Source organism: Triturus cristatus, chromosome 3_1 (assembly GCF_964204655.1).
Source record: "Triturus cristatus chromosome 3_1, aTriCri1.1, whole genome shotgun sequence".
Taxonomy (NCBI): domain Eukaryota; kingdom Metazoa; phylum Chordata; class Amphibia; order Caudata; family Salamandridae; genus Triturus; species Triturus cristatus.
Genome location: NC_140583.1, coordinates 1042990144 through 1043014707, shown reverse-complemented (window position 1 = coordinate 1043014707; position 24564 = coordinate 1042990144). Strand labels below are relative to the sequence as shown.

The window sequence follows — 24564 nt, the reverse complement described above, 5'->3', positions numbered from 1 at the left end:
CACCTTGGAGTGAATCATAACAACGTTTATTCATCTTTCACACAAAATAAGCATGTTTTAAATAACAACACAATTGTCTGTAATAACGTAAGAAGGTGCTCCAAGGGGGGAGGAGGGAATGTGCAGCAAAGTGCAAAAGTGAAGGTAGGTGAAAAAGGAAGGCAATGTGCGATGCATACATCAAAGCACTATATGGCCTATCCAGTCACTTTCAAGGCTAAAACGATCTCCGCACTCCTACATCGTTGGAAAAACTCTGAGAATAGTTTTTCCGACGCTGTTGGAGTGCGAAGATCGTTTTTAGAGCATATTGATTATTTCAGCCCGACGGTTTGTCTTATTTAGCTTTGGCACATCTTCAACATAACACAAGACTTTGACCGCTCTCCTTGACCTTGGAGCAAAGGGCCCACACAAATAATTCCACCGAATCTTCCAGGTGGATGAAGGGTGTCTCCCATTGTCCTGATGAAGACCCCACTGTAAGGATCCGAATCCCCTACATGGAGCCTGGGGGTCGAAACGTTGACGGCTTTACTATTTTGCCTTATATTGAGAACAGTGATAGATTCGCTGTATCACCTGTATATCATGGTTTTTAATATGTTTAGCCTTGAAAGTGGCTGGATAGGCCATATATTGCTCTGATGTATGCACTGCACATTGCCCTTCCTTTTTCACCTACCTTCACTTTTGCACTTTGCTGCACATTCCCTCCTACCCCCTTGGAGCACCTTCTTACATTATTACAGACAATTCTGCTGTTATTTAACATGCTTGTTTTGTGTTAAAGATTAATAAATGTTGTTATGATTCACTCCAAGGTGATGTTGAATTTCACGTTGTAGTCATTTCCACTGTGAGAAATGTATTGCCCAGCTGACACAGAAACCAAGTTCTCTGGGCAAGGACCCCACAACTAGTTGGTTGTACGACGGTACAACAAAGGTAAAGACATCGTATGCCTTTACCACACATTTTTTACCACACATGTTTTTACCAAGAACATGCTTTTACAACGCATGCCGTTACCACGCATTGTTTTTATGTATAAAAACAATGTATTTGTAAAATATGCAGGCTAAAAACATGCGCGGTAAAGGCACAACGAGGTAAAACCTCGTCGTAAAGGCTGTTTCCCGTTTTTATTCTGATTGGGGCCCCACAAAAGCTTCTGGTTGGCCTGACCTTCTCCAGTGCTCTCAATACAGCACCTTTCACAGATGCTCGGTGTGTGTTCACCAACATATGCATAAGTGCTTGGAATCATTTCAATCAGAAGTGAGCACCAGACAGAAATAAGATGAGCATAATATTGCCCCTTAGTTATGCTATGTTCTCCTGTGGCATGGCACTTTTTGAAGAAGCATACACAACCACACACTGCTAGCACTAGTCTGGTTGGGCTGCCTTTCTTTGCAGCCCAGAGCTGAGTTTTAAAATCTCTATTCTGCCAGTAATAAATTGTGTGATCTTGCTTATGTAACTTTATGCGCCTTGGATGCTCAGCACTTAATTGAATGTACTTGTCGCACCATTGATAAGGCACAGAATGACTTCCCAGGCCCGTGGGCTGAACTATGAGGAAGCCCCCTTTTTGCCTGAATATTCCCAGGCCCGCAGGTTATACTGTACTTCCGTTCCAGGCCGGTGCTTTATAAACTCCAGTATATGTATTTCTAGCAGCGGAGACTATACGTGCATCAATAAACACTGAGGGCCGTTACCTCCGAGAGTCCACCTTCCACCCAGCTCGGCGCCTTGAAGACCGGAAACTTGAAGTACAGGGGGCTGCCCACCGCTGCGGAAGGCAGGAGGTCCATCTCGGGCAGGTGGTCGCCGAAGCTCTGGTCAAAGATCCGGCTGGGCCTATAGAAGGAGTAGAAGGGGCGCCGAGCCCAAGGGTGCTGGATGGAGATGTCCATGGCCCGTCGCTCACAGGTGCCACCAGCCCAGAGAGGAAAAGATGACAAGTGGCCAGACCAAACACCGGGCCTTTTTATAGGCGCGGCGCGCTCCCGCGCGCCCACCGCCCGAACCTTCTGGAACTGTGGGCTCAGGGGTTTTCATTATCTCGCGCACTGTCTCGTTGCATTCAACCGGCAAAGATTGTTTCTGGGGGGTGCCATGGGGCTGGGCGTCTGGGGACACAACTGTATGCGACTACTTCACGAATACAAAAAATACGCGTCGAGCGGGGCACTGCTGACCGGCAACCAGGGTGTTATTATAAAAACAATCCCCAGCATAACATAATTTGGCTGATGTCCTTCTTGGCTCGGATACCACATGCCTCTCTTGGGCTACCAGGCTGACAGTCAGTAGTTTTGTACAAATTGTGTGCAGAGTAGACAGGTTGTCTGTGAACATGCCCACACACATAACCCACTCTTTTCACAAGTAAAAGAATCACAGCCTCCCCACCAAGGGTGACCAAACTAGGCCCAGAAGGGCAGACCCGTGCCGGCTTTGTCAGATATCCACGTAAGATAAATTTACATGCTAAGATTCTAAATTGTCCATCTGTTTATTTTAATGTTGTATTATTTAAGACAGGGATGACTTAAGAGAATGTCGATTACTCTCTCCCTTCTCTGTGATATCTGATTAATAAAAGAATCATAATTAAGGCTCCCTGTTTTCCATTTTAACTGATTTTCACAGATAAATACAGACAGAAATCCATTTATTTTCCTGTCTGTATTTATAAATGTGGATAAAAACGGAAATTGGGTTGTTTTTGAGTGATTCTAAAATGCTGTCAGTCATCACTGCCCGGCCAATAGCTGTGTGGATTGACAGGCAAGGGGAACACAAAAATATAGGGATTTTAGTAAAGAGGCTTAACCAGCAGTAGATTTGCAACACCTTGAAACTAAAATGTACATATTTTCTTACAAGTGCATATTTTACCATCTGACTGTGTATATATCATTGAAACCTGTCAGGCGTTCAGGGACCATTGCACATTAACTGGTCAAATAAATGCAGAAATATACACATTTCAGCTTCATTTTTTCGCAAAACCTAAAATAAATATGGATAAATACAGGTAAAATTAGCAAAACATAAATATGGATAAATACAGACGGAAATGACAAAAATATAAATACCATAAAACCAGGAACTCTAATCATAATGCTTCTAACTTCAGGCTAGGGTGCCAGTCGAAGGCTAAGTTCTTGGACTGCACCACCCGGGAGGGGGGTCTCCCAAAGAGTTCGCCCCACCCCCCCTTCACTGGACTGACAGCAAGTTTCCCTGTGGCTTATCAACAATTCTGTATTTGTTGGACTCAGGAGTCATTTCCCGTGCAACATCCGCCCTCTCGAGTCTAAGGGGGACATATTCCAGCTGTCTTGAAAATTGCAATAGGCGATACCATTGTGCATCGTTGCCATACTCATGAGGGGGATGTGCAATGGTCTCCCACTTTCTGCAATACCTGGTGCTTAATTTGAGCCGGTGGTTGCCGAGTGGGGGTCACCGGCACACACTTTTGGGGCCCGGCACTTATTTTTCCTCATCTGACATTTCACGAGACCTAGAGAGGGTAAAACACGTATACAGGAATGAAGGAGGAAGAGAAACACGGAAAACCCGTCTGGAAAGGAGTAACAGGGGCCTGCAAGAGTGAGATATGGGGCAGGGAGTGTCTAGTAGGAAGGGACTAGAGTGGCAAGAAAGCTGGACAGAAGATGGCGCAGTTTTAGTAATCGGAGCACTGCGGGCTTTTAGGCAGAGAGTTGGGCACCAGCACCGTTTCTTTTGGAAACGAAGCACTGGCCACACCAACAATACAAATGGAGCAACAGAGGTCATGGGAGAGGGCCCAGTGGCACAGGCGAGTAATAAGACAGTCTCATTTGGATTTTCCAAAGTTGTTGTCAAGGACAGGAGGGTTAAACTCACACCAGATTTCCAGGACAACCAGTGACTAGGCAGAGTTCCATCTAGTTTCATGATATATAGGTTTTCCTTGTGAAGGCGAACTCAGTTTTCCCTGGGGCTTGTCCTCCTGGATAGACAGTGGACATTCCTGTCAAGAAGGAAGAAAACCAGCTCAAGAGCCTTCCAGAAAAGTCCCTCCAGCCTCTCAAGTTATGAGTGAGAACCTCTTGCTCACTGTATCAACGGGTGCATAGAAATCTAGAACAAACTGTAGACAGCTCCTCCCAGCACCTATCGAGAGAGGCTGCATCTGTTTTGTGCCCTTATTGACACTTGAACTAGTTGGGCCTCAGCAGCTCTGATGCAAGGATTTTCTGAGGACCAGGTATAATTACATTTTTCACTTGGGCGCTCCCTCCCCGACTGCATTAAGGCATTTAAGGTCACTTGCTTGCTATCTGGTACTATCGTATGGCCGTTTGTTTTGATAACACAAGTTAGCTGCGGAGTGCTTAATTTGTAAAATATGAAGTGCCAGGGCTCCGACCAGGAGGCCACTGCAGCTTGCACCACCCATTGCCATTATCATCGCCGCCAAAATGACTACTAATCGTCTCTCTCGCATGTAAATGCGACAGTTCAGATTATTACAGGTCCCCAGAGCTAAAGGAATGGCTGGGGAGGCAGGTTTTGTCAATTTTAATGTATATTGTAGTCCTAAATTACAGTTGTTCTGCTCATCTCTAAATTAGATAAGCAGCACCACCATATGGTGGACTGTTCCAAGTATATTGTTGACAATTAAGTGCCGGTGCTGAGCACCGGATACCAAGTAATTGCAGGTACTGAGCACCGGAAAGCACCAACTCAAATTAAGCACTGTAGCTGTCTAAAGTGACCTTACTATAACATGAACCCCTGGCCTCAGTAAGATCCTTTTAACAACTGCTTTTGTTAGTTGTGCCATATTAGAAGATGTCATTATGTTATGGTTTATTTATTTCATTAGTTTTGTAAAGCACTAGCATATGAACTTCTGGTCACTTCACAGCACCCAGGAATAGTGAAGCAAAGCTCGTATGTTGACTTTAAAAAGCGTTGTGTTACATGCCGTCATTGAGTGGAAAAGTGCCTACAAAATGTCTAGGAACTCATGCAAATGTACCAGTTATTGGGTGTTTGATGCTGTTTGCATACCTTTCAAATGTTGTTTATGTCCTCCTAAGTGACATTTAGGTTGCAGAGGAGCTTGTGAAATGGGCCTACTATGATAAAAATGCAGTGCAATTTGAATTTTTGAGATGAATAAAACCACAGTGAATGAAAACAATTCAGTGTTACCTGGTAGCAGTTTCTGTTTAGGTAAGATAGGAAACCGCAATGACTGAAACAAGGAGCTGCTTCCTCGAGTTGGTTTCTGTATTGCTTGAATGACAAGGAAGTACCCTAAAGGAGAATATACAATGCAAATACACTATTTGCCTAATTTGCACCGCTGGTGCCGGTGAGGACAAATGGCACTTCTTTTTTGGGGACTGGTACTTATTTTTTCAACAAGGGACTTTGACCCAAGGGAAAGGAGAGAAAGGCAGAAAAATGAGCAAGAACGAATAAATATACAACGAGAGAGAGAGTGAAAGAAGGGAAGGAAAAGAGCATGCCAGAGTAAGAGGAAGGGACAAGTAGGCTAGTGTTACTGGTTGAAAAAAGAGGCATGAGGTGTATTTAAAACTAGCCAGACTTGGTATTTGGCAACCCCATCAGTCTGCAATTCTGGTGAGAGCTCTAAAGAAAACAAATGGGTCACAGCATGCTTCCGCAAATATATAACTATTGTTGTATAACTTTATTCGATATAACAAAAATATCATAAAAGTAGGTACATTTACAAGCGTCCTAAGATCCATTTATACAACAAATGATTTAAAAGCGATAAAAAAGGTTTAAAAAAAAAATAATAATAATAATAGTAGGCAGATAGTAAAACATTAAAACAGTTCAAGATAAAGCAGGGACCAAAGCTCATGTTTCTTCGATGACCTGGCTCTAATGGGATTTTAACAGTTTGCAGCGGATCATCCAGGCGCATCCCAAAAATGTGGCTACCCCGCATACCACCACCATGGACGAGGCATCAGTTGAGAGGGAGCGGAGTGCCACCTTGTAATTCTCAAACCCCAGATTCCTGCAAATGGGTCTGAGCCACTTCCTCCTGGCCGCCCTGTACAATGGGCATGCAAAGAGGAAGTGGGGGATGGATTCGCTAGGGGCAGGGCACCCCGGGCAAACAGCGGTTGTTGGGGACTGGCAATTCCACCCTGCAACCCAAGAATTCAGGGGGAGGGACCCAAACTAAGACATAGTGGCAGTCAATACTGTGTAGCTATGGTTAGCTCCGAGTTTCCATAGGAAAAGCATTTTTGTTTTGCTAATAACATAGGCGATGTGGACCCCCAATGCCCCAGATGTCGCTATGATCCAGCAGATTTTCTGCATGTGGTTTGGACGTGCCCATCGATCCAGAAGTATTGGTGGCGGTTCTTGGTGATCTGACCCGGATAACCGGATGGACTATTGCATTGGATCCCCGCGCATGTCTACTAGGCTTGATTCCGCGGGACCCGAAACGCAAGATAAGCAGGCGGTTCCTGACCCTTGGGCTAGTTATAGCCAAGAGGCGTATAGCAATTCACTGGTTAACACAGCAAGGACCGCTATTGGCAAAATGGAGGTCAGATTTACGGGAGTGGGCCTTAGCCGAGGAGTGGCACATACGGAGCACCAGGAGGGATGCCAAACTGCCTGAGGTGTTACTGGCATGGGGAGCAATGATGCAGGAGATAGCGGGACAGGCCTCCCAAGTCACCATATCCAGTGCAGCCGAGATGTCCTTCGGAGAGGGGGGGACCCCAGGACAGGGGAGCGAGACAGAAGGCGGCCCCGCATGAGTACTTCGATACATGGACCTCGAGTTACGTTGACCCGGCAGGGAGGGGCGGGCATGACGGGGGGATTTTGGGATGGGGGGAGGGGATGGGAGGCGGGAGGGGGAATTTCCTACAGTTGGATTTGATAATGCATATCAAAAGAGACATCGGAAGATAATGTTGAAGATAATGGACTTTCCACGGTGGTGAACTCAGACATTGTTGATCTCAGTTATTTTTAATGTGCGGTTCCTCGCCTCAGCAGTGGTGGACGAAATGTAGAACTGTTGGTTTGGAGGTGAGCGAACGGGTTGGAGAAAACCTAATAACGAATTTAAGGAAAAAAAAAAAATACCACTCATGAAATGGGCAGGAGCACTGGCGGTGCTACGGATACTGCAACAAATCGAAAACATAAAGGTTACACTTGCTGGATTAGGCCACTGGTAACTCACAGCTATTTGTCTCACTGCTTATTATTTCTGTGCTTCTTTGCTGAATCTGTCGGTATTGATATGTTATGATGTATACTAATGACTGCGGAAGTTGTAATATTAAGAAAACCAATAAAATATGTTTAAAAAAAAAAACATAGGCAATGTGTGACGAATCTGCACAAAACGTTAAAAAAACACTGAATTCACCTCAACTTCTTCAAGGAAAGTTTTGCACTGATCTGTCAATCCAGGCCCAGGACAAAGGTGTGGTCCAAAAGTCAGATTTCCCATGTTAATTCTCTTGGAAACGTTACTCTTGGACACAGAAAAAATAGCTGACAGAATGACGTCAACTTATGGTAAAAAATTACAACTTTACTCAGAAAGCGAGCTTTTTGTGATTTGGTGTAAATCCATTTAGCCGGTTTCAAGAAATTAGTGTCAAAACAGGGGTATGGGTTGGGCATGAAGGGGTTAGAAAGTTAGGTATATTTGAATTGTTGGTGTCTAGATATGCACCAACTAGCCAATTAAAATAGGACTAGTTAATCCTGATTGGCCCTCCACAACATGAGCAATATGTTGTGGCAGCCCTTAGTGGACTGAGGGACATGGTCCCCAAATCCTGAAAATGAAAAAAGAATATATATGGGGCAGGTTGAAGACCCCCTGACCCCAGGGGCATTTGGTGCATCGCAAGGGAACACCGCCTTGATTGGGTGACCACAAACTGGACAACATTTTGTGGCAGCCATTATAGGACTCTGCGGTCATGGTCCCCATTGAAATGCATTGTAGTGAGCCTGTTTTAGAATACATATGAAGGAACATATATGAGGGGTGATAAACCATTTAAGTCACAATATGAATAATTTTGTTGGTGGTTTTATACTCATTGTAGGAACTCTGGTGAGTTCTCAGTTGATTTTCCACTGTCTAAAACGCTGATCATCTGCTGAGATTTGATGAAACATGTTTGCAAGAAAACTGTTTATCTCATGATTTTCTCATAGACGTTGTGGAAGGTGCTCTTGAAGCTAAAATGAGGGCATTTTCTATAAGTTCACACTATCTTCCTCAGTCATGTGAGAATAAAGCCTGATATTCTTAATAAAACAGGCACTACCAACAGCACACAACAGCCGGTCAGTTGATACCCCAGTGCTAACATTCTTTATTTATGATGAAGTGTGACAAACATGAACACTGTGAGAAATTGAGTCACTGATTAAGGGAGGTGAAATTCTACCCAAGCAAGAACAACAGTCATTGACAGGATAAGGCATAAGCAAACCCAAAATTAACCTGTGCTCATCCCTCTGGTAGATTGGCATAGAGCAGTCACGCTTAACTTAAAGGCAATGTGTAAAGTATTCATGCAGAACTTCAAACAGTGATAAAATAAAAACACAGGACAAGAAAAATCACACTCCAGTTTAGAAAAATAGAGTGCATTTTAATAAACAGATTGACACAAAAATGACAAAAATCCAATCAGTAGAACTGGAAATATGTAATTTTAAAAATGTACGTGAAAATGACATCAAAATACCCAAAGTGTCACTTGCGGCTATCTGGTCGTACAAGACCAGGATAAAGTCACAAGTTCTGGCCGACCATGATGGAGCAAGGGCCATATACAGGGACTCTGTTAATCCCACTGAAAAGTTACCTTCTTAATCCAGCGCAAAAAGTCCCATTCGCATTGGAGGGGGTCACAAGGAGCAGGGAGGCATCGTGGATGGTCGTCGTTGTGGTGCGAAGAGCAGGCTGGGCATCACGGATGATTGTGACTGTAGCGCGAAGATTCTGTTTTCATCACAGGCGGTCAGGCAGGAGCTTGGTGGTGGCAATTCCTGCAAGCGATCGATGCTGTGGTGCGAAAGGTAGGGTTAATGGAACTTTGCATTGGCAGGCAGTGCAAGCAACAAGATTTTGGCACCAATAGGCCCATTTGCGGTCACGAAGAGCCCAAAAACTTCAATTGAGCTCCACTGAGGCCACAACAAGTCTCTAGAACCTGAGGGGCACCACTTGGGGGACAGAGGCTTGATCCATCTGGAACTGGCTGCCGGTTTAGGTGATTGGGAGCCTGGTATGTCCCTGCAGCTCTACTCCCCTAGCCAGGGCAATGGCCCTTGGTGTCAGTCTGTGAATCCTGGGTTCAGGTCCAATTCATCTCTCTCAGGCAGGAGGGCATCAGGGCAGCAATCCAGCAAGGCAGCAGTCCAGCAAGGCAGTAGTCTAGCAGGGTAGAATTAAAGCAGAATGGTAGCCCTTCAGCAGCACAGCAATCCTTATTCGTGGCAGAGTCTCCACAGGTCCAGAAGTGTACTGAAGAGTTGGTGTCTAAGGTCCAATATTTATGCCTGGTGCCTCCTTTGAAGTGGGAGAAGCTTCTAGAGGTTTTCCTTTGAGATGCACAGGCTACCCTCCTCTCTTGCCCTGGCTCCAGACTAACTACAGGGGGTATGCACCCCTTTGTGTGGAGCTAGGACACAGCCTATTCAAGAGTAAGTAGAGCTGTGCCCAGCTCCACCTTTCCATCCTGCCAGGGATGGCCCATCCATGCACTCCTAAGCTATCTATTGTGTCTGGCTGACTAAGAGGAATGCACAAAGCCCAATTGTCAGCTACACTCAGTCATGTGAGCCAGAAACAGGCTGCAGGCACTAAATGGCTAAGGCAGGAAAATACCGACGTGCTAAAAGTGGCATTTTCAATATTGTAATTTAAAATCCACCTTTACCATAAAACAGCATTGCTCATTACAGTTCCTATAACACCAAACATGAACTGTTTACCTGCTCCCATTTGGAAGTTACAGCTTATTAAATTTAATAAGGTAAGTCCAATATCACGTTATGGGAGAGGCAAGCCTTGCAGTAGTGAAAAACGAATTTAGGAGTTTTTCACTACCAGGACATTTTAAGGGGAAGCTTGCAGGGAGCCACCAGGGCAGTGGGGTACCAAGAGCTCTCCCATGGCCCACTACAAAAATAAAAAACTGTGGGTGTCCCGGGTGGGACCAGGACACCAGCATTAAAATAAAAAAAGAGAAGAATAAATGAGCATCCGAAGCCGCTCATTTATTATTCACAGCTCCTGGCAAGGAGTGCCCCATAATGTCTTTCATGGGCTAATTTGCATTCAGTCGGCTGCATGGTGGTGCCCCAATTTAGCCTGAAGCCCCACTAGCACTAGTGGTAAATGGCTGCTTGTACTCTCTCTCACAATAAAAGGGGCTGGCATTGAGCAGAGGAGGAATTTCTGGAGTGGAAGAGAGCTAAGGGATAGATTCAGAGGGGGTAGCAGCTCCAGAAATACTTGTATTAACTTATTACACGTTTGGAAACAATCAATAACCCAGATAGTGCTCATTGCCCTCCTTACCTACACTTGTTCCCTTCCCATTAAAAGGCAATCCTTCTCACGAAAAATGTAGTTTCTTTTAAGATATATTCCATTCATACAGATAATTATTCCAACACACATTTAACATGGTTTGCAATGAAGCATATAAGAATCTAAAAAAAATACAAAAATGTGGTAGAGACTGAAGCAAAGGTGCTAGGCCTGAGCAAATATCCCCTGGTCCTCCAACAGAGCTTGAAGGCTCCGGAACACAGGGCCAGGCCAACGGCTAGAATTTTCACAGCCCCAAGCAAAATTAAATTTTGCTATTTGGGCACTCACCTTTAAATAGCAACAAGGCATTTTTAAAGTCCTTTCTTGCATTTTACACCTCATGTGCCCTCTTTTGGTGATACCAAAAGGCAGCTACCTACAATGTATACAAATATGGCACCAGCCAGCCCTCCCGAGAATTACCGTCTAGGAGACATTTGTATGTCCACATGGCAGGCTCAACCAGTAACTCCACAATTCTCTCAAATGAGCTGCGTCACCGCCAGATGGCTCCAGGCGTATGCGGCTCATGTGTCAGCCAAATGAACAATAATAATATGTGTGCCAAGCATAGGATCAGTGTCAGATGAAGCCCTCTGCTATATTTATAGCGTAGAGAGTGTTTGATCTCAACTGTTTCCATCTCGTGACATGACATAATTGAATAATGCAAGGATGTGGCCTCCTTTAATGTTTGATTGGTCTATTATTGAATTTCAGTATCCGTCTGAAAAAGTTGAGGGTACAGATGATTTTGCAAAAAAGCTTCTTTCTGCTCTTCTGTTTGTTCTTTCTGTACGTCATCCTTCTTCCTGCACTTTTCTTCGTCTTTGAGGACCTCTGTTGCTTCTTTCTGCATTTCTTTTTTTTCTTTCTGTGCGTTTTTTCTTCTTTCTTCACATGTCCTATCTCTGTAGGCATAGTTAGAAATTAGCATTTAAAAAACCTTTGAAATTCACTAAAAAAAACATATGTTTCAGGCACGTTATAGTTAGGAATTAGCATTTAAAAAACCTTAAAAATTCACTGAAAAAACCATAGGTTTCTGGGGCGTTATAGTTAGCTGGACTTTTCACTCGTACAAAACCATTGAAATTCCCCTGTTATAGTTAGTTCAGCTAACTATAACTCGCGCGCCCGCAATGCACTGCTGATGACGTCACATATTACATCACTCATGACATGGTCAGTGACATCACTCATGACATCACTGATGGCATCTCAAATGACATCACTGATGACATCATCCTTGTGATAGAGTGGCAGACCTCCTCTCCCCCTAACCTTTGAGACACACATTCAAAAATAGAAACTAAAATGTTCAAAACAATGGACATACCAATACCAGTTGCAGCAACCTATTCAGTAATTCTAAGATCCACATACACATCCACTCATTCACCAACAGTCCTATACAGTCACTCATACATGTACTCACTCATCATATGTACTCATACACCTATACATCCTGTTACACAACGCCACTCATCCATAGAGTTACTGACACACATAGTCACTCATGTTAATAAAGAATCAAACATCTATTTACTTGCATATACAGTTATACACACACCACCACACTTACCTCTACAGAAACTTACACATACAATGGCCCACATGCATCAACACAAAAACCGGTCGCAAAGGGGCAGATTCTCAGAATCTGACCCTTTGCTCCCGGTATTTTTGCATTTGGGATGCATCATCCCAAATGCAAAAATCGCAATTTAAGGAATCTTTAAATAGCGATTCCTTAAATTGCGATTGCATTTAAGGAATCTCAAATTGAGATTCCTTAAATGCAATGCATTAAAGTTAAAAAATTAGCGATTTCGCTAATAGGGGGAGCAAATTACCATGAAGTTGAACTTCATGGTAATTTGCAAATACTTTGAAAAATGCACTTTTGTGCATTTTTCAAAGTGTCATGTTGCGCACACACATGCCCTTAGAGCATGTGTGTGTGCAACATATGTGCACATATCAATTTCAGGGGTGCAATAGGGTGTCATTTTGACACCCTTGCACCCTTGAAATTGCATGAGCAATTTGCGAGTACCTACTGGTACTCGCAAATTGCTCATGCAATCTACAATTCATTCCTATGGGCCAGGAGGCCCATAGGAATGAATGGGACGGCATTCCTTAATTGCTACTCGCAATTTGCTAGTCGCAATTAAGGAAAGTTAAGGAATCGCTATTTGAATAGCGATTCCTACATGCATAGGGTTTTGCTATTCCTTAATTGCGATTCCTTAATAATCGCAATTAAGGAATCGCAAAACCCTATGATGATGCATGTGCCTGTTAGTCTTTTAAACAATCACTGATAGAAACACATACTTATTCATACAGGAACTCTTCCAATCTCTCACTCTCACTTATATACACCAATAGTCACATATACTAGTTTAAAGCATATGTAGTTACCCATAAAGACACTATTGAGACAGTCATTCACTCACTAACACACCCATGCACACACTCATCCACCCATACAGTCCTGCACACATGCTGTCTTCAACCCATACAAACAGTGAGACACTCATTCATGCACCTATGCACTACGTAATACCCCCCACCGAACCATACAGATAAAAGATGTGTAGAGGGGCTAGGAAGACCTGTGATAGTGCAAGACAGTTTAAGCAAAATTAGGGTAAGCAAGCCACCCTTCGCTCTTCCTACAGTTGATGGGAATGCAGATTTTAAAAATGAGGCAAAACCATCCATTACAAAGGAGTCAGAAGTATCCCAGGTTTCTTGGAGTGCAATGATGTGGCCCGCCTTTATTACCACTAACCACTGTTCATCATCTTTTTTTGCCTTCAGGCCTGAATGTTCCATGTCATAAAGGTACACACCAAAGGATCTATCACTTTGTCACAAGGTGGTTGGGACAGACTAATCGACTGTACTTTTACTGGATGACTCATACTAGCCGTTATCACTGAAGGGATTGACCGTCAATCCACACTGTCCAAATCCCTTAATGGTGCAAATCTATTTGAGAGGGGAATTAATGTGTTCCTAGTAGAGCTCACTACTTGTATTTGTGATGCTCCCCCTTGGGGCTGAATTAATCTGTTGCCCTCCAACCTGGGGTGTAGTGGCCCTTCTGGATAGAGTAAGGAAAGTGGGAAAACCTGTATTCCCGTAGACGCCATCTGGCCTTGTGACATGGCTCTTACGTGTGCAGGGTGGCTTACATTAACCACAATGCAATCCCCACTCCTATCTTTCCTTGTGAATTTCCCTACCCAACCAACTCTTCTGGCCAAAATGATGTGGGGGCAAAAGATCAACCATATGATTGTGTTTTGCTCAGCCAGTGTGTTACCTTGAGTATTAGGTCCATTGTTGTCTCTATGGTGTTCTCCTGTAGAGGTGGAACTCCTACTAGGACAGTCACAAGCAGGGCTGACTCAGGGGGCAGGTCTAAAACTTCAGATCTCGGACTCACCAGGCTATTGGGTTTAACAGGTCTCGGGCCACTGGACTCATTTCCATGCGTCAGACCAGGCTCCTCAGGCGCAGCCCCAAGAGGATTACGCAGGGCTGGGGCTGGGTCTGAGGCAATTCTTGGGCTATGCAATTTTCGGGAAGACCAGTCATTCCTTGTAGGCCTATACAACCTGTGTTCTGCATACTATCTCTTGATAACTGCTGTGACACCTTTCGTACCCTTGGGTTACTATTGTTAGTTAACAACCCCATAGTTTGTGAGTGATTATCGTAGTCAGTCTAACAGACAAATCTGTCCACTTGGTACTAAACCCATGCAGACCGGGGTACTAGCAGTAAGACATTTATTTGCCTGAAGTAGTAGTAATTCTAGTTCATCCAGCCTGACAAGAATAGGGCTAAGGTGCGATTTTATAATTTCTTCAACTTCTAAAAAGAGGCTATAAACAATTTGTTCCAGTCCCACATTAATTTGATCTTCAATAGATAACACAGTTTGCTTTTTTGGCTGGAGAGCTATTTTCCTGTCTCCACCTTTTTTCTTTTTTACTGGTGGCTCAAATAAGGAGGGGTCCTCATCTTGGTTGCCATCAACTTCATCAATCAAATGGGTGTCAACCAATGGTGATGGCATGGGCTCACTTTGCACAGTATGGGGTGAGGTGTTTAATGGTATCGGGCTTAAGGGCAGGCTGATGAGTTCCAGTGAAAGTCTCGCAATTTTGTTAGATAAAACATTTGCAGCCCTGGTCAAAAATGATTCTAGAGTAGTCACCGCTGCCCCCCACTGGAGCCTTTCATGGGTTGCTTCCTCTTAGACATGCCTTCCCTAGCAGAGAACAGACTAATTTGTTACAAACTATTTCCGATAATTACAAAAAACTAGAATGAGACTGTAATCCAGTAATCACTGAGCCATGGCTGCCAATAAAGGGAGATGATCAACTAGTAGTCCATGGCTGCCAGGAGTTCAAAAGAACAAAACAGTCTAGCTGGTTCACTTAACAGTCCAAGTAATAACCCACACCCCTCAAAAGTTTTTCATTAACCTCACAGTCAAAGACTCACTTAATTTGGGTCCTGGCAGGTTTCCATGGAGGGAGTTCAATAATGCAGCCCATAAGTCAAAAGAAAGAGAGGTGTCCCAGCCCTGCTTCTTCCTGACAATGACGGGCAACGATGGGCCGGCCCTTGGCCCGGGCTTTGCCCGGCGCGGCCCACGCACGTCCCGCGCTGCTGGAGACTTCAAGCGCTTTTGAGCGTTACACTGCCGACTTGCTCCTCCCTCCTGGGAGAGCAAGGTATGCTGGAATCAGGAGTCCCCAGCCGCCACGGCCACAGAACAGCGCATCCCGCGCTGCGGGAGACTTCAAGCGCTTTTGAGCGCTACACTGACGACTTGCTCCTCCCTCCTGGGAGAGCAAGAGATGCTGGAATCAGGAGTCCCCAGCCACCACGGCCACAGAACAGCACGTCCCCATAGCGGAGGAGCCGCCCCTGTTTCTGGCAACTTTGGTAAATTTCTAACTTTGTTGCAACTGTGTTAAAATTTCGATTTTCTTCTTAATTTATGGTGCATATTAATAATGAACACAAAAAGCATAGTTCCACATGAGACATACTTCACTGAGAACAGTTATTGTGCTTCTCAGTGTAATGCATTGGGGAAAAGAAATAAGAAAAAGTTGTCGAAATAAAGATTGTATATACGATTTCCAGCTTGACTGGCTTTGATTAGAGTGAAGATGCAGGGAAAATGTAAAGGAACACTTTGCATGGCGAAAAGTGTAGGGAAAATATGATCAACATGCAAAAAACCCATACATTTTGCAAAAGTTCACAAAGTACAAAATGTATGTAAACCATCAATAATACCAGCTATATCTCTATTGCTCTACGGTAATGCAGTTGTTTTTCAACTTTGCAAAGCTGCATTCAGTTATCAGAATCTGAACCAAAGACTGTGGTATAAACACAGATCTGCATAAAAGGGGTATTTACTCAATACGTTTCCTTGCCTGGCCTCTAGTCCTTACAGAACACCACCAACAGGTTTAGAACTAAATACTTAAATGTTTGTCCACCACACTAATTCAATAACATTGCAGATCTGTCCTACCAGACTACCAGGCAAACAAGTTCTTTTGGTAAAACACACCGTTCAAGTTGCTTTTTAAGTGTGACTTTACCAGAGTGGTTGAATAGCATAATTTATATTTGTGGTTTTGCCTGGAGTGCAACTTCAGAAGGCTCAGATGGTAATATTTGGATTCATTGTGCATATTTGGTGTTTGCTTATGTTTGGATTTTAATCAGGAACCATAGAAAGATTAAAAGAAGAGAAAGTCACGGTGACCGGTGATGCAATCTAAGCCTCAGATGCTTTTTATGTGTTCCAATAGCATTAATGAGCAGGCATTATCAGTGAGATGATCGCTTTTTGCCTGTGTTAATATTCCTTGTATTGTAGTTGCATTTAATACATCTCTTCATGCCCTGAAGAGGTGCCAAAGCACTTTAGCAAACAGTGCTGCACTATGGGGAAGGCGTTGGTTGAAAGTTTTTTTTTCTCATTTTGATATATAATTTAAATACCCAAGCTTAGATAATAATGTAATCGTTTCTTGGAGTTAATTTCCTAATTGTTGTCCAGTTAGGATGACCAAATCTGCCTGATCTAATTTGCAAATTGTGGTGTCTGTGATAATTATTAGAGAGGAAGTGAAGCTCACAGAAATGGGTGAAACATTCAGGGGCCAATTCCGATAGCCGGTCGGACAGCTGTACGTAGCCTTACAGTGCGACCGACAAGTACCCGGAGCCGGACCGTCCTGTAGAGTAAGTACGATGTGCATAACTGCCAAAAACACGACCGACACGTATGCTGTGATTCAAGCTCCATTCTCCGTCCGAGCCGTAACTCCTAACGCTGAACCGAGTCGCCCGGAAGCAGTATCCATAGCAGTTTCCGGCATGACAAGTATGATGCGTACTTCCTACGTGCTGGACGGGTCGCCACGTACGGCACGTCACAGCATCCGGAAAACAAGCATATCAGCGCCACAGCTCAATACACGGCTACGAGACGGACCAGCTTGCAGCGGGTAGGAGACGGAGCAACAAGCAGTGTGAACGACACGAACACATCATGAATCCCATCGCGCAGGTCATACCAGTACTCTACATCTATGACCAGATCAAGAACCAACGGCGCAAGGGGATAAGTCAGACACCTACCACATAAACAAACGACACGTACCCGCAAAATGGCACACACACAGGGGATCCACATCCTGGCCACTAATAACAGCCCACCATAGGGGTTGCATGGCCAGCACCACTAACACCCCCAGCCATAAGGCTTATGTTGCCCATCACTACTGCCACCCCCAGCCATAGGGCTTATGTTGCCCATCACCCCTGCCACCCTCACTCACAGGGGACCTGTTGCCCATCACTCCTGCCACCCCCACCCATAGGGCTGATGTTGCCCATCACTACTGCCACCCCCAACCATATGGCTTATGTTGCCCATCACCCCTGCCACCCCCACTCATAGGGGACCTGTTGCCCATCACCCCTGCCACCCCCACCCATAGGGCTCATGTTGCCCATCACTACTGCCACCCCCAGCCATAGGGCTGATGTTGCCCATCACCCCTGCCATCCCCACTCACAGGGGACCTGTTGCCTATCACCCCTGCCACCCCCAGCCATAGGGCTGATGTTGTCCATCACTACTGCCACTCCAGCTATAGGGCTTATGTTGCCCATCACTACTGCCACCCCCAGCCATAGGGCTTATGTTGCCCATCACCCCTGCCACCCACAGCCATATGGCTGATGTTGCCCATCACGCCTGCCACCCCCACCCATAGGGGACCTGTTGCCCATCACTACTGCCACCCCCAGCCATAGGGCCTATGTTGCCCATCACCCCTGCCACCCCCAGCCATAGGGCTTATGTTGCCCATCACCCCTGCCACCCCCACTCACAGGGGACCTGTTACCCATCACCCCTGCCACCCCCACCCATAGGGCTGATGTTGCCCATCACTACTGCCACCCCCAACCATAGGGCTTATGTTGCCCATCACCCCTGCCACCCCCACTCGCAGGGGACCTGTTGCCCATCACCCCTGCCACCCCCACCTATAGGGCTCATGTTGCTCATCACTACTGCCACCCCCAGCCATAGGGCTGATGTTGCCCTTCACCCCTGCCATCCCCACTCACAGGGGACCTGTTGCCCATCACCCCTGCCACCCCCACCCATAGGGCTCATGTTGCCCATCACTACTGCCACCTCCAGCCATAGGGCTTATGTTGCCCATCACCCCTGACACCCCCAGCCATAGGGCTGATGTTGCCCATCACCCTTTCCAGCCCCACCCATTCGGGACCTGTTGCCCATCACTACTGCCACCCCCAGCCATAGGGCCTATGTTGCCCATCACTACTGCCACCCCCAGCCATAGGATGGGTGATGCGCAACACATCCAGCATACTCCAACATCAGGTATGTCCGCAAAATACATCCCCCTAACATCATGTCAACAGTGTGTAGTCTGTGACAAATGCCCACAACAGTGATTATGGCTACGGACATAAAATTTAAGTAACAGCACATGTGTGACCAACACATGAGTGTGACATACACAAGGCAAGCATCACCATAGCACTGTGGCAATGTAAAAATAACACCCCCTCACTGTGTAGAACAGAAGTTAAGTGTGGGCTTCCAAAATGCAGCAGATATTGAGCATTGTAGTGATGGGGACTAAACCCCCCCTCATCACAGTGACCAAAAGGTAAGTGTCATCATGGTCAAAGCTGCAAATAACAAACAGCATGTATGATCCCTGCTCCCAACACATCAAACACTTCTGGGACAAACTAGTGGTTGTGTCCCCTCCCAACAGAGATGTGGTGAGGCTAACAGTGCTGTGAAAACATAACATACTCTCGGCCATGTGCAGGCAAGCACCACACATGGGGGCTGACAATGCATACAGGGTACAATGACACAAGAGCAGAAGTGACCATCACCAAGCATGCACACATCTTGAAAATAGACACACCAATCAAAACAACATGTGTAGACTGTAGGTGTCAGCTCACAAACTCACATTCCATGCCAGCAATGGCACTTAACAACCAGGATGAATGTGCACAATGATGTGATATGACTCACAGGGACAGCATGCAAAATCACAGAAACAGCATCCAGACAAAGGCCCACAACAGCAATACCAATGCACTGGTGCAGATGCACAAACACAAACAGGCAAACTCACACTGAACATCTGACACAGCATGTGTGTGTGTGTGTGTCACAGTATCTCCAGGCAACTACACAACACATGAGGGGGGCTGAACCACAGTGACACAGATGTGGACACAGTGCCATACAAAAGTAAACCATCATTGGGATACCCTCAGTGGGCAATCAGGGATTGGGAGATGAGAGGGAGCACAACAGACACATGTGACACAAGCTGGAATGAACACCAACTAACACAGCAAGAGACTGACACACAACAGCACTACCCCCAGGGACCAGACAGTGGGATGACACAAGCATGCATGACACCTCCACTGTGATGACAAAGGCAGATGTCGTACAAACTGGGAAACCCAGACATGTGTCCTGTGCCACAAACGTACATCACAAATACACAAACACAAATCACTCAGCATGGCCCCTCATCCATGGACAAACGTGAGCTAGGGGACCATCCATGCAAACATTCACATCAGTCCACCCTCAACACCACACACCCTGAACTGCAACAATGTGTATTTGTGATGCCCACATGGACAGGTGACATTGCACAAGCACCCATGACAAACACAGGATGAAGGGAGGAACTAAGGTGCACAGACACATCACACAAGGACAGTTTACAACCCTGGGGAATGACAGACATACTGCACAGTATGTGGTACATGGCCATGACCTCAAAGCTCACGTAACCTTCAGAATCCCTGCCACAGTCCCAGGACAATGCAGAAGCCAAGGAGAACCACAAGGCACACATGCTGACACCTGCCAGCATCACAGCCATGAACCCGACAAGTGGGAGCAGTTACACACACATACAACTGTCTCAATCACTGAAAACTACCACCTAGGGACAACTACATGATTTAGCAAATAAACAGGTGCCTTGAGGAACCCTGACTGTGTCCCATTTGTGTCTGACAACATCATCACCACTCAGAACTGACAAATCCCAATGATGATGCACCAATTATCAGTAGTGTGTCATGCACCCAAACATCTGGAAGCCCATTGTAAAAGTTGTGGGATGAACCCAGTACCACTCAGCAAGCATCAACAACAGGAACATATCAAAGGAACACTGTCTGTGTATGAACAGGGATGTGGACACACACACATGCTCATACAACACACACCATGGGCCCAGGCCATGTCACTGGACAACACACTTACTTGAGGGGACCCAACTCCTGTGGGGGCCCAGCTGTGCCAAACATATTCACTGCAAGTCTCACTCATGTCTGCAGAACACTTGGTTAGTCAGCCATCAGTTACCACACAATGAAGGCTCTGGTCACAACAGCCTGGGTACGTGAGACTCCCCTAAGTAATCTGCACATACCCAAAACATATGTCTAGCAAGGTGCACAGAGGACCCAGTTGCTCCTATAACAATGATGCCCACACCTGTAGGTCCAGTGTTGATGAGCACAAAGTCTGTGGAAGTGACAAATTGGACAATGGGAGGCACATCATATGTGTATGAGTGCAAGCCAGAGATGTGACCATGCAAATGAAATGCTCACAGAGAGATGTCCACAAATAGTTGATTCTGACACACCCAGGTAGCTGCAAAGGATGACATGGATACCCACCAGAATAGGATACATATCTCATGGACCACAGGGAGTACCTCACAGCAACACATCAGTATTCAACATTGTAAACAAAGCATCACAGGTGCAAGAGCATGTTAAACATCATCAACATAATGTACAGCTAAATCTAGTTCAAAGGGATAAAGAAAAAATCTTTATTCAGCATATTAAAAGTTAAACGTCTGTTCAAACAAAAGGCCAATGGCCAGTCCATGTCCAAATGCCAAGGAGTGAAGAAGAGTGACAACTGTCACACCTTGCTTGCCTGCACTGCTAAGGACCGGGGTCATCCCATCGGAGGGGCATACATGGGGGCAGGCCAGGCACCGCAGGGACAGGATCAGGGAGCAGCAGAAGGAGGCAGTGAAGAGGCGGTGGATGCAGGCGAGACACTTGCAACTGCAGTGGAGCTGACTGAAGTGGTGGGTGCTGTCACAACTGTGGGGCACAAGTCAGATGGGGTGGGTGCCGCCACAACTCCAGTGGGCAGGTCAGATGGAGTGGATTGGCTCACCACCGCAGTGCCCAAGTCAGACGGGGTGGTCGTGGACTCCAATACAGTGCCTACATTCATGGGAGCGGAATGGGGGACAGGTGAGGTCGGCAGGGCGAGGGGGGGACACAGTCCCCACATCAGTGGCACTAACTGTCTGACCAGGTGTGGAGGAGCAAGTGCTAGGGGGGGTGGCCTTAGCATTTTGGGGGTGGTGTATCTGTGGGTGGGGAACCCGGGGCAGGGAGTGGTGGGGGAACCTCTGGAGTGGTGGCCTGGGGGATGAAGGACGGAGACTTTGCCTTGGAGCTGCGTGGTGGCGGGGGGGTCTTGCTCTTCTGGCGCCGGGGGGACTTGCGGGTGGGGGTCTCTGTCTGACTGCGCCTGGGGGAGGGTGTCCGGGTGTGAGGGGCACTCCCCTCTGTGTATGGGGACTTCCTCTTTCCCTTGTAATCAGGATCTGCTGGGTCAGTGGGGAAGAGGCCAAGGTCACAGAGGAAGAGCTTCTGGTGAGATGGGGTTGCAGGTGAGGCAAGGGAAGGGGGCTGGGAGGGAGAGGTCTCGGAGGACTGCGGAGTGGTTGTGGATGACTGTGTGTGTGTCTGCAAACCAGCCCCTGTGAGTGTGGTATCAGTCCCCAGCGCTTGCTTGTGTGCACGTCTAGACCTTGGTTTGGGGGTTTCTGTGCTTGGGACAGGCAGGGTGCTAGGAATCGTGGGTGGTGAAGGGGTAGGAGGGGTGCGGGACTGTTGGAGGAGGGACACTGCTGCCATCAGGGAGGAGGCCACGGACTGATTGGTCCTCTGTAGGGCAGACATGCCCGAGGAAATGCCCTCCATGAATGACACCAGTTGTGTCAACAGACCTGTGTGTGCATGGAGGACCTTCAGCATCGACGTCTGCCCTACATGGATCTGTCGAAGTAAGTCCACAGACTCCTCACTCACGGCATCAGGGGACACAGGGGCCTGGCACAAAGGAGACATGCTCATGAACACGGGAGCCCACAGGGACCTCTGGGATGGGAACCGATGGGAGGGTGGTGGTGGTGGTGGTGGCGGTGGCGGTGGCAGGGACAGCCTAACTAGCTGGGGTTTGGTGGCTGCTGACACCCGCCTCCACAAGGGAGTCATCCTCAGAGCTGCTGTGGCCCTCAGCTGGGGTGATGGTGCTGACGACTCCTCTGTGTGGCTCCACTAGCCCTCCGTGCCACTGGGTCCACCGACTCCTCTCCTTCTGTCCCTGTCAGGCTCTGTGGCTCCTCCTGGTCCATGCAGCTGTGCCCTCCTGTGGCCGTGGATGTATCTGGATAGGAATAGGAAGTAAGAGAACAACATCAATCACTTGCACCGACTGCACACACCACAGTGAGTACATCACATCACAGGGCAAGCCCTGGCATCATCAGCTGAAGACACAGCTCAAAGGGCCAACACTGTTTAGAATAAGACAATTGTCATTCTCAACATCAACCATGGCAAACATATCCCTCCTTGACTTTCACACATATGTCCATTGCATGTTGTATGCTAACACCCCAATGTGCCAACATGCACCACCCACACATTAGTTGTACATGCAAGTGAACATGTAGGAGTATGTCACTATACACACAGCACATCTCTTGCTACTGACTCAGTACAGGTGTCCGGATGAAGGGCTGGGCAGAGACTCATTTTACATGCTTGTGATGGATGCCAGCAACACACACTATGATGTACCCATGTTCTGATGGGCAATGCCACAATGGGGTGCATGGTGCACACTTGAACACAATGCAGGATCACTCATAGCATGTTCAATGCCATGGCACTGGGATGCCCTGAAAGTCAGTCAACACTGTCTCCTGTCACAGGGGCAGGGCATCCAGACAACAACAATATGCACTGACTCACAATCCTAGCTCAGGTGTAAAGCTAACTCTCCACATGACCGGCGCACTTGCCGATCCCATGCAAACAACATATCCAGAGCCCAGAAGACCCCACATCATGCAAATCATACATATGAGTCTGTGCAAACACAAATCCCTGTACACTAACACATCACAGTCTGCCATGCATGTAACCCAGCTGCATGAAGGACACAGTTGCATACACCATTGTGTGTTGTCAGATGTTCACACACCTATATGTCACACAGGTCTTGTCTCTCACAGTCACATCTCAGATGTCATGCTGACCCTCTGAATCATGGACACACCAGTTGTACATAACAAGAAGCCACACCCTAATGACACAGAGGCAGACACCTGATAGCACGCCACTAAGCACAACCTGCAATTTCATACACAGGAGTGGGATTACAGAGTGTTTCTAAATGCCCTTGAGGAGCCATGTCTACATGAAACAGTGTTTGGCCCTGGACAGTAGTCAGGTGGCTAAGCAAGTGTGACATACTTGATATACATACTCCTGAAGCCCCAAAATTGGAGTCCTCTGCTGCATGGGTTTGTTTGGAATACCCCAGCCACATGTTGCGAGTCAGACCAGCAATTGGTACACATCTCAAGGGCACACACAGATCACATGTCAGATCTCAGGCATTGTGTAAACAATTGACCCACCCATGTAACACACAACAGAGTCACAGGAACAGATGCTGACCGGCAGCTGAAGCATAGCTGACTGCAGGGACACAGTGCTCTAGTGACACAAGCAATACACTGTGGAACAGATGAGGAGGGTGCATCACACAATTGAGGGACCTGAGTATTTTACTACAAGACCTACGTAATGTGGAAGTGTGACCAGGCCAAAAGACTGATATTAGCATGTCAGACATAGTACACAGATTAGGCATGGACTTACCCCCTTCCTGCTGCTGTCTGGCCTTCAGCTGCCTATCCAGGTCCGGGAAGACCACTGCCAGTATCCGGTGCATGTGGGGGGTCAGGGTCCGGTGTCCGCCCCTCCTGCGTGGAGGTGACAGCTTCAGCTGGACTCTAGCTATCCTCCGGGTCCAGCCACAAAGGTCCTGCCACCTCTTCTGGCAGTTGCGGATCCGGCGCTTGTAGACCCCCACAGAACGAACAGCCCGGGCGATGGTCAGATCTCCTGCT

General features: G+C 46.6%; 2 protein-coding genes across 2 annotated transcripts in view; one reads left to right on the top strand and one right to left on the bottom strand.

The window, feature by feature from the left end:
• CRYAB (crystallin alpha B) overlaps positions 1-5817 on the bottom strand; it is a 45130-nt gene extending 39313 nt beyond the window's left edge. The window contains exon 1 of the mRNA XM_085646438.1: positions 1728-5817. Coding sequence (XP_085502564.1) covers positions 1728-1925 — 198 coding nt within the window. The 5' untranslated portion in view covers positions 1926-5817. The remainder of the gene's footprint in view (positions 1-1727) is intronic.
• Positions 1-24564, top strand: part of HSPB2 (heat shock protein family B (small) member 2) — a 246183-nt gene that overhangs the window by 95344 nt on the left and 126275 nt on the right. The window lies entirely within an intron of this gene.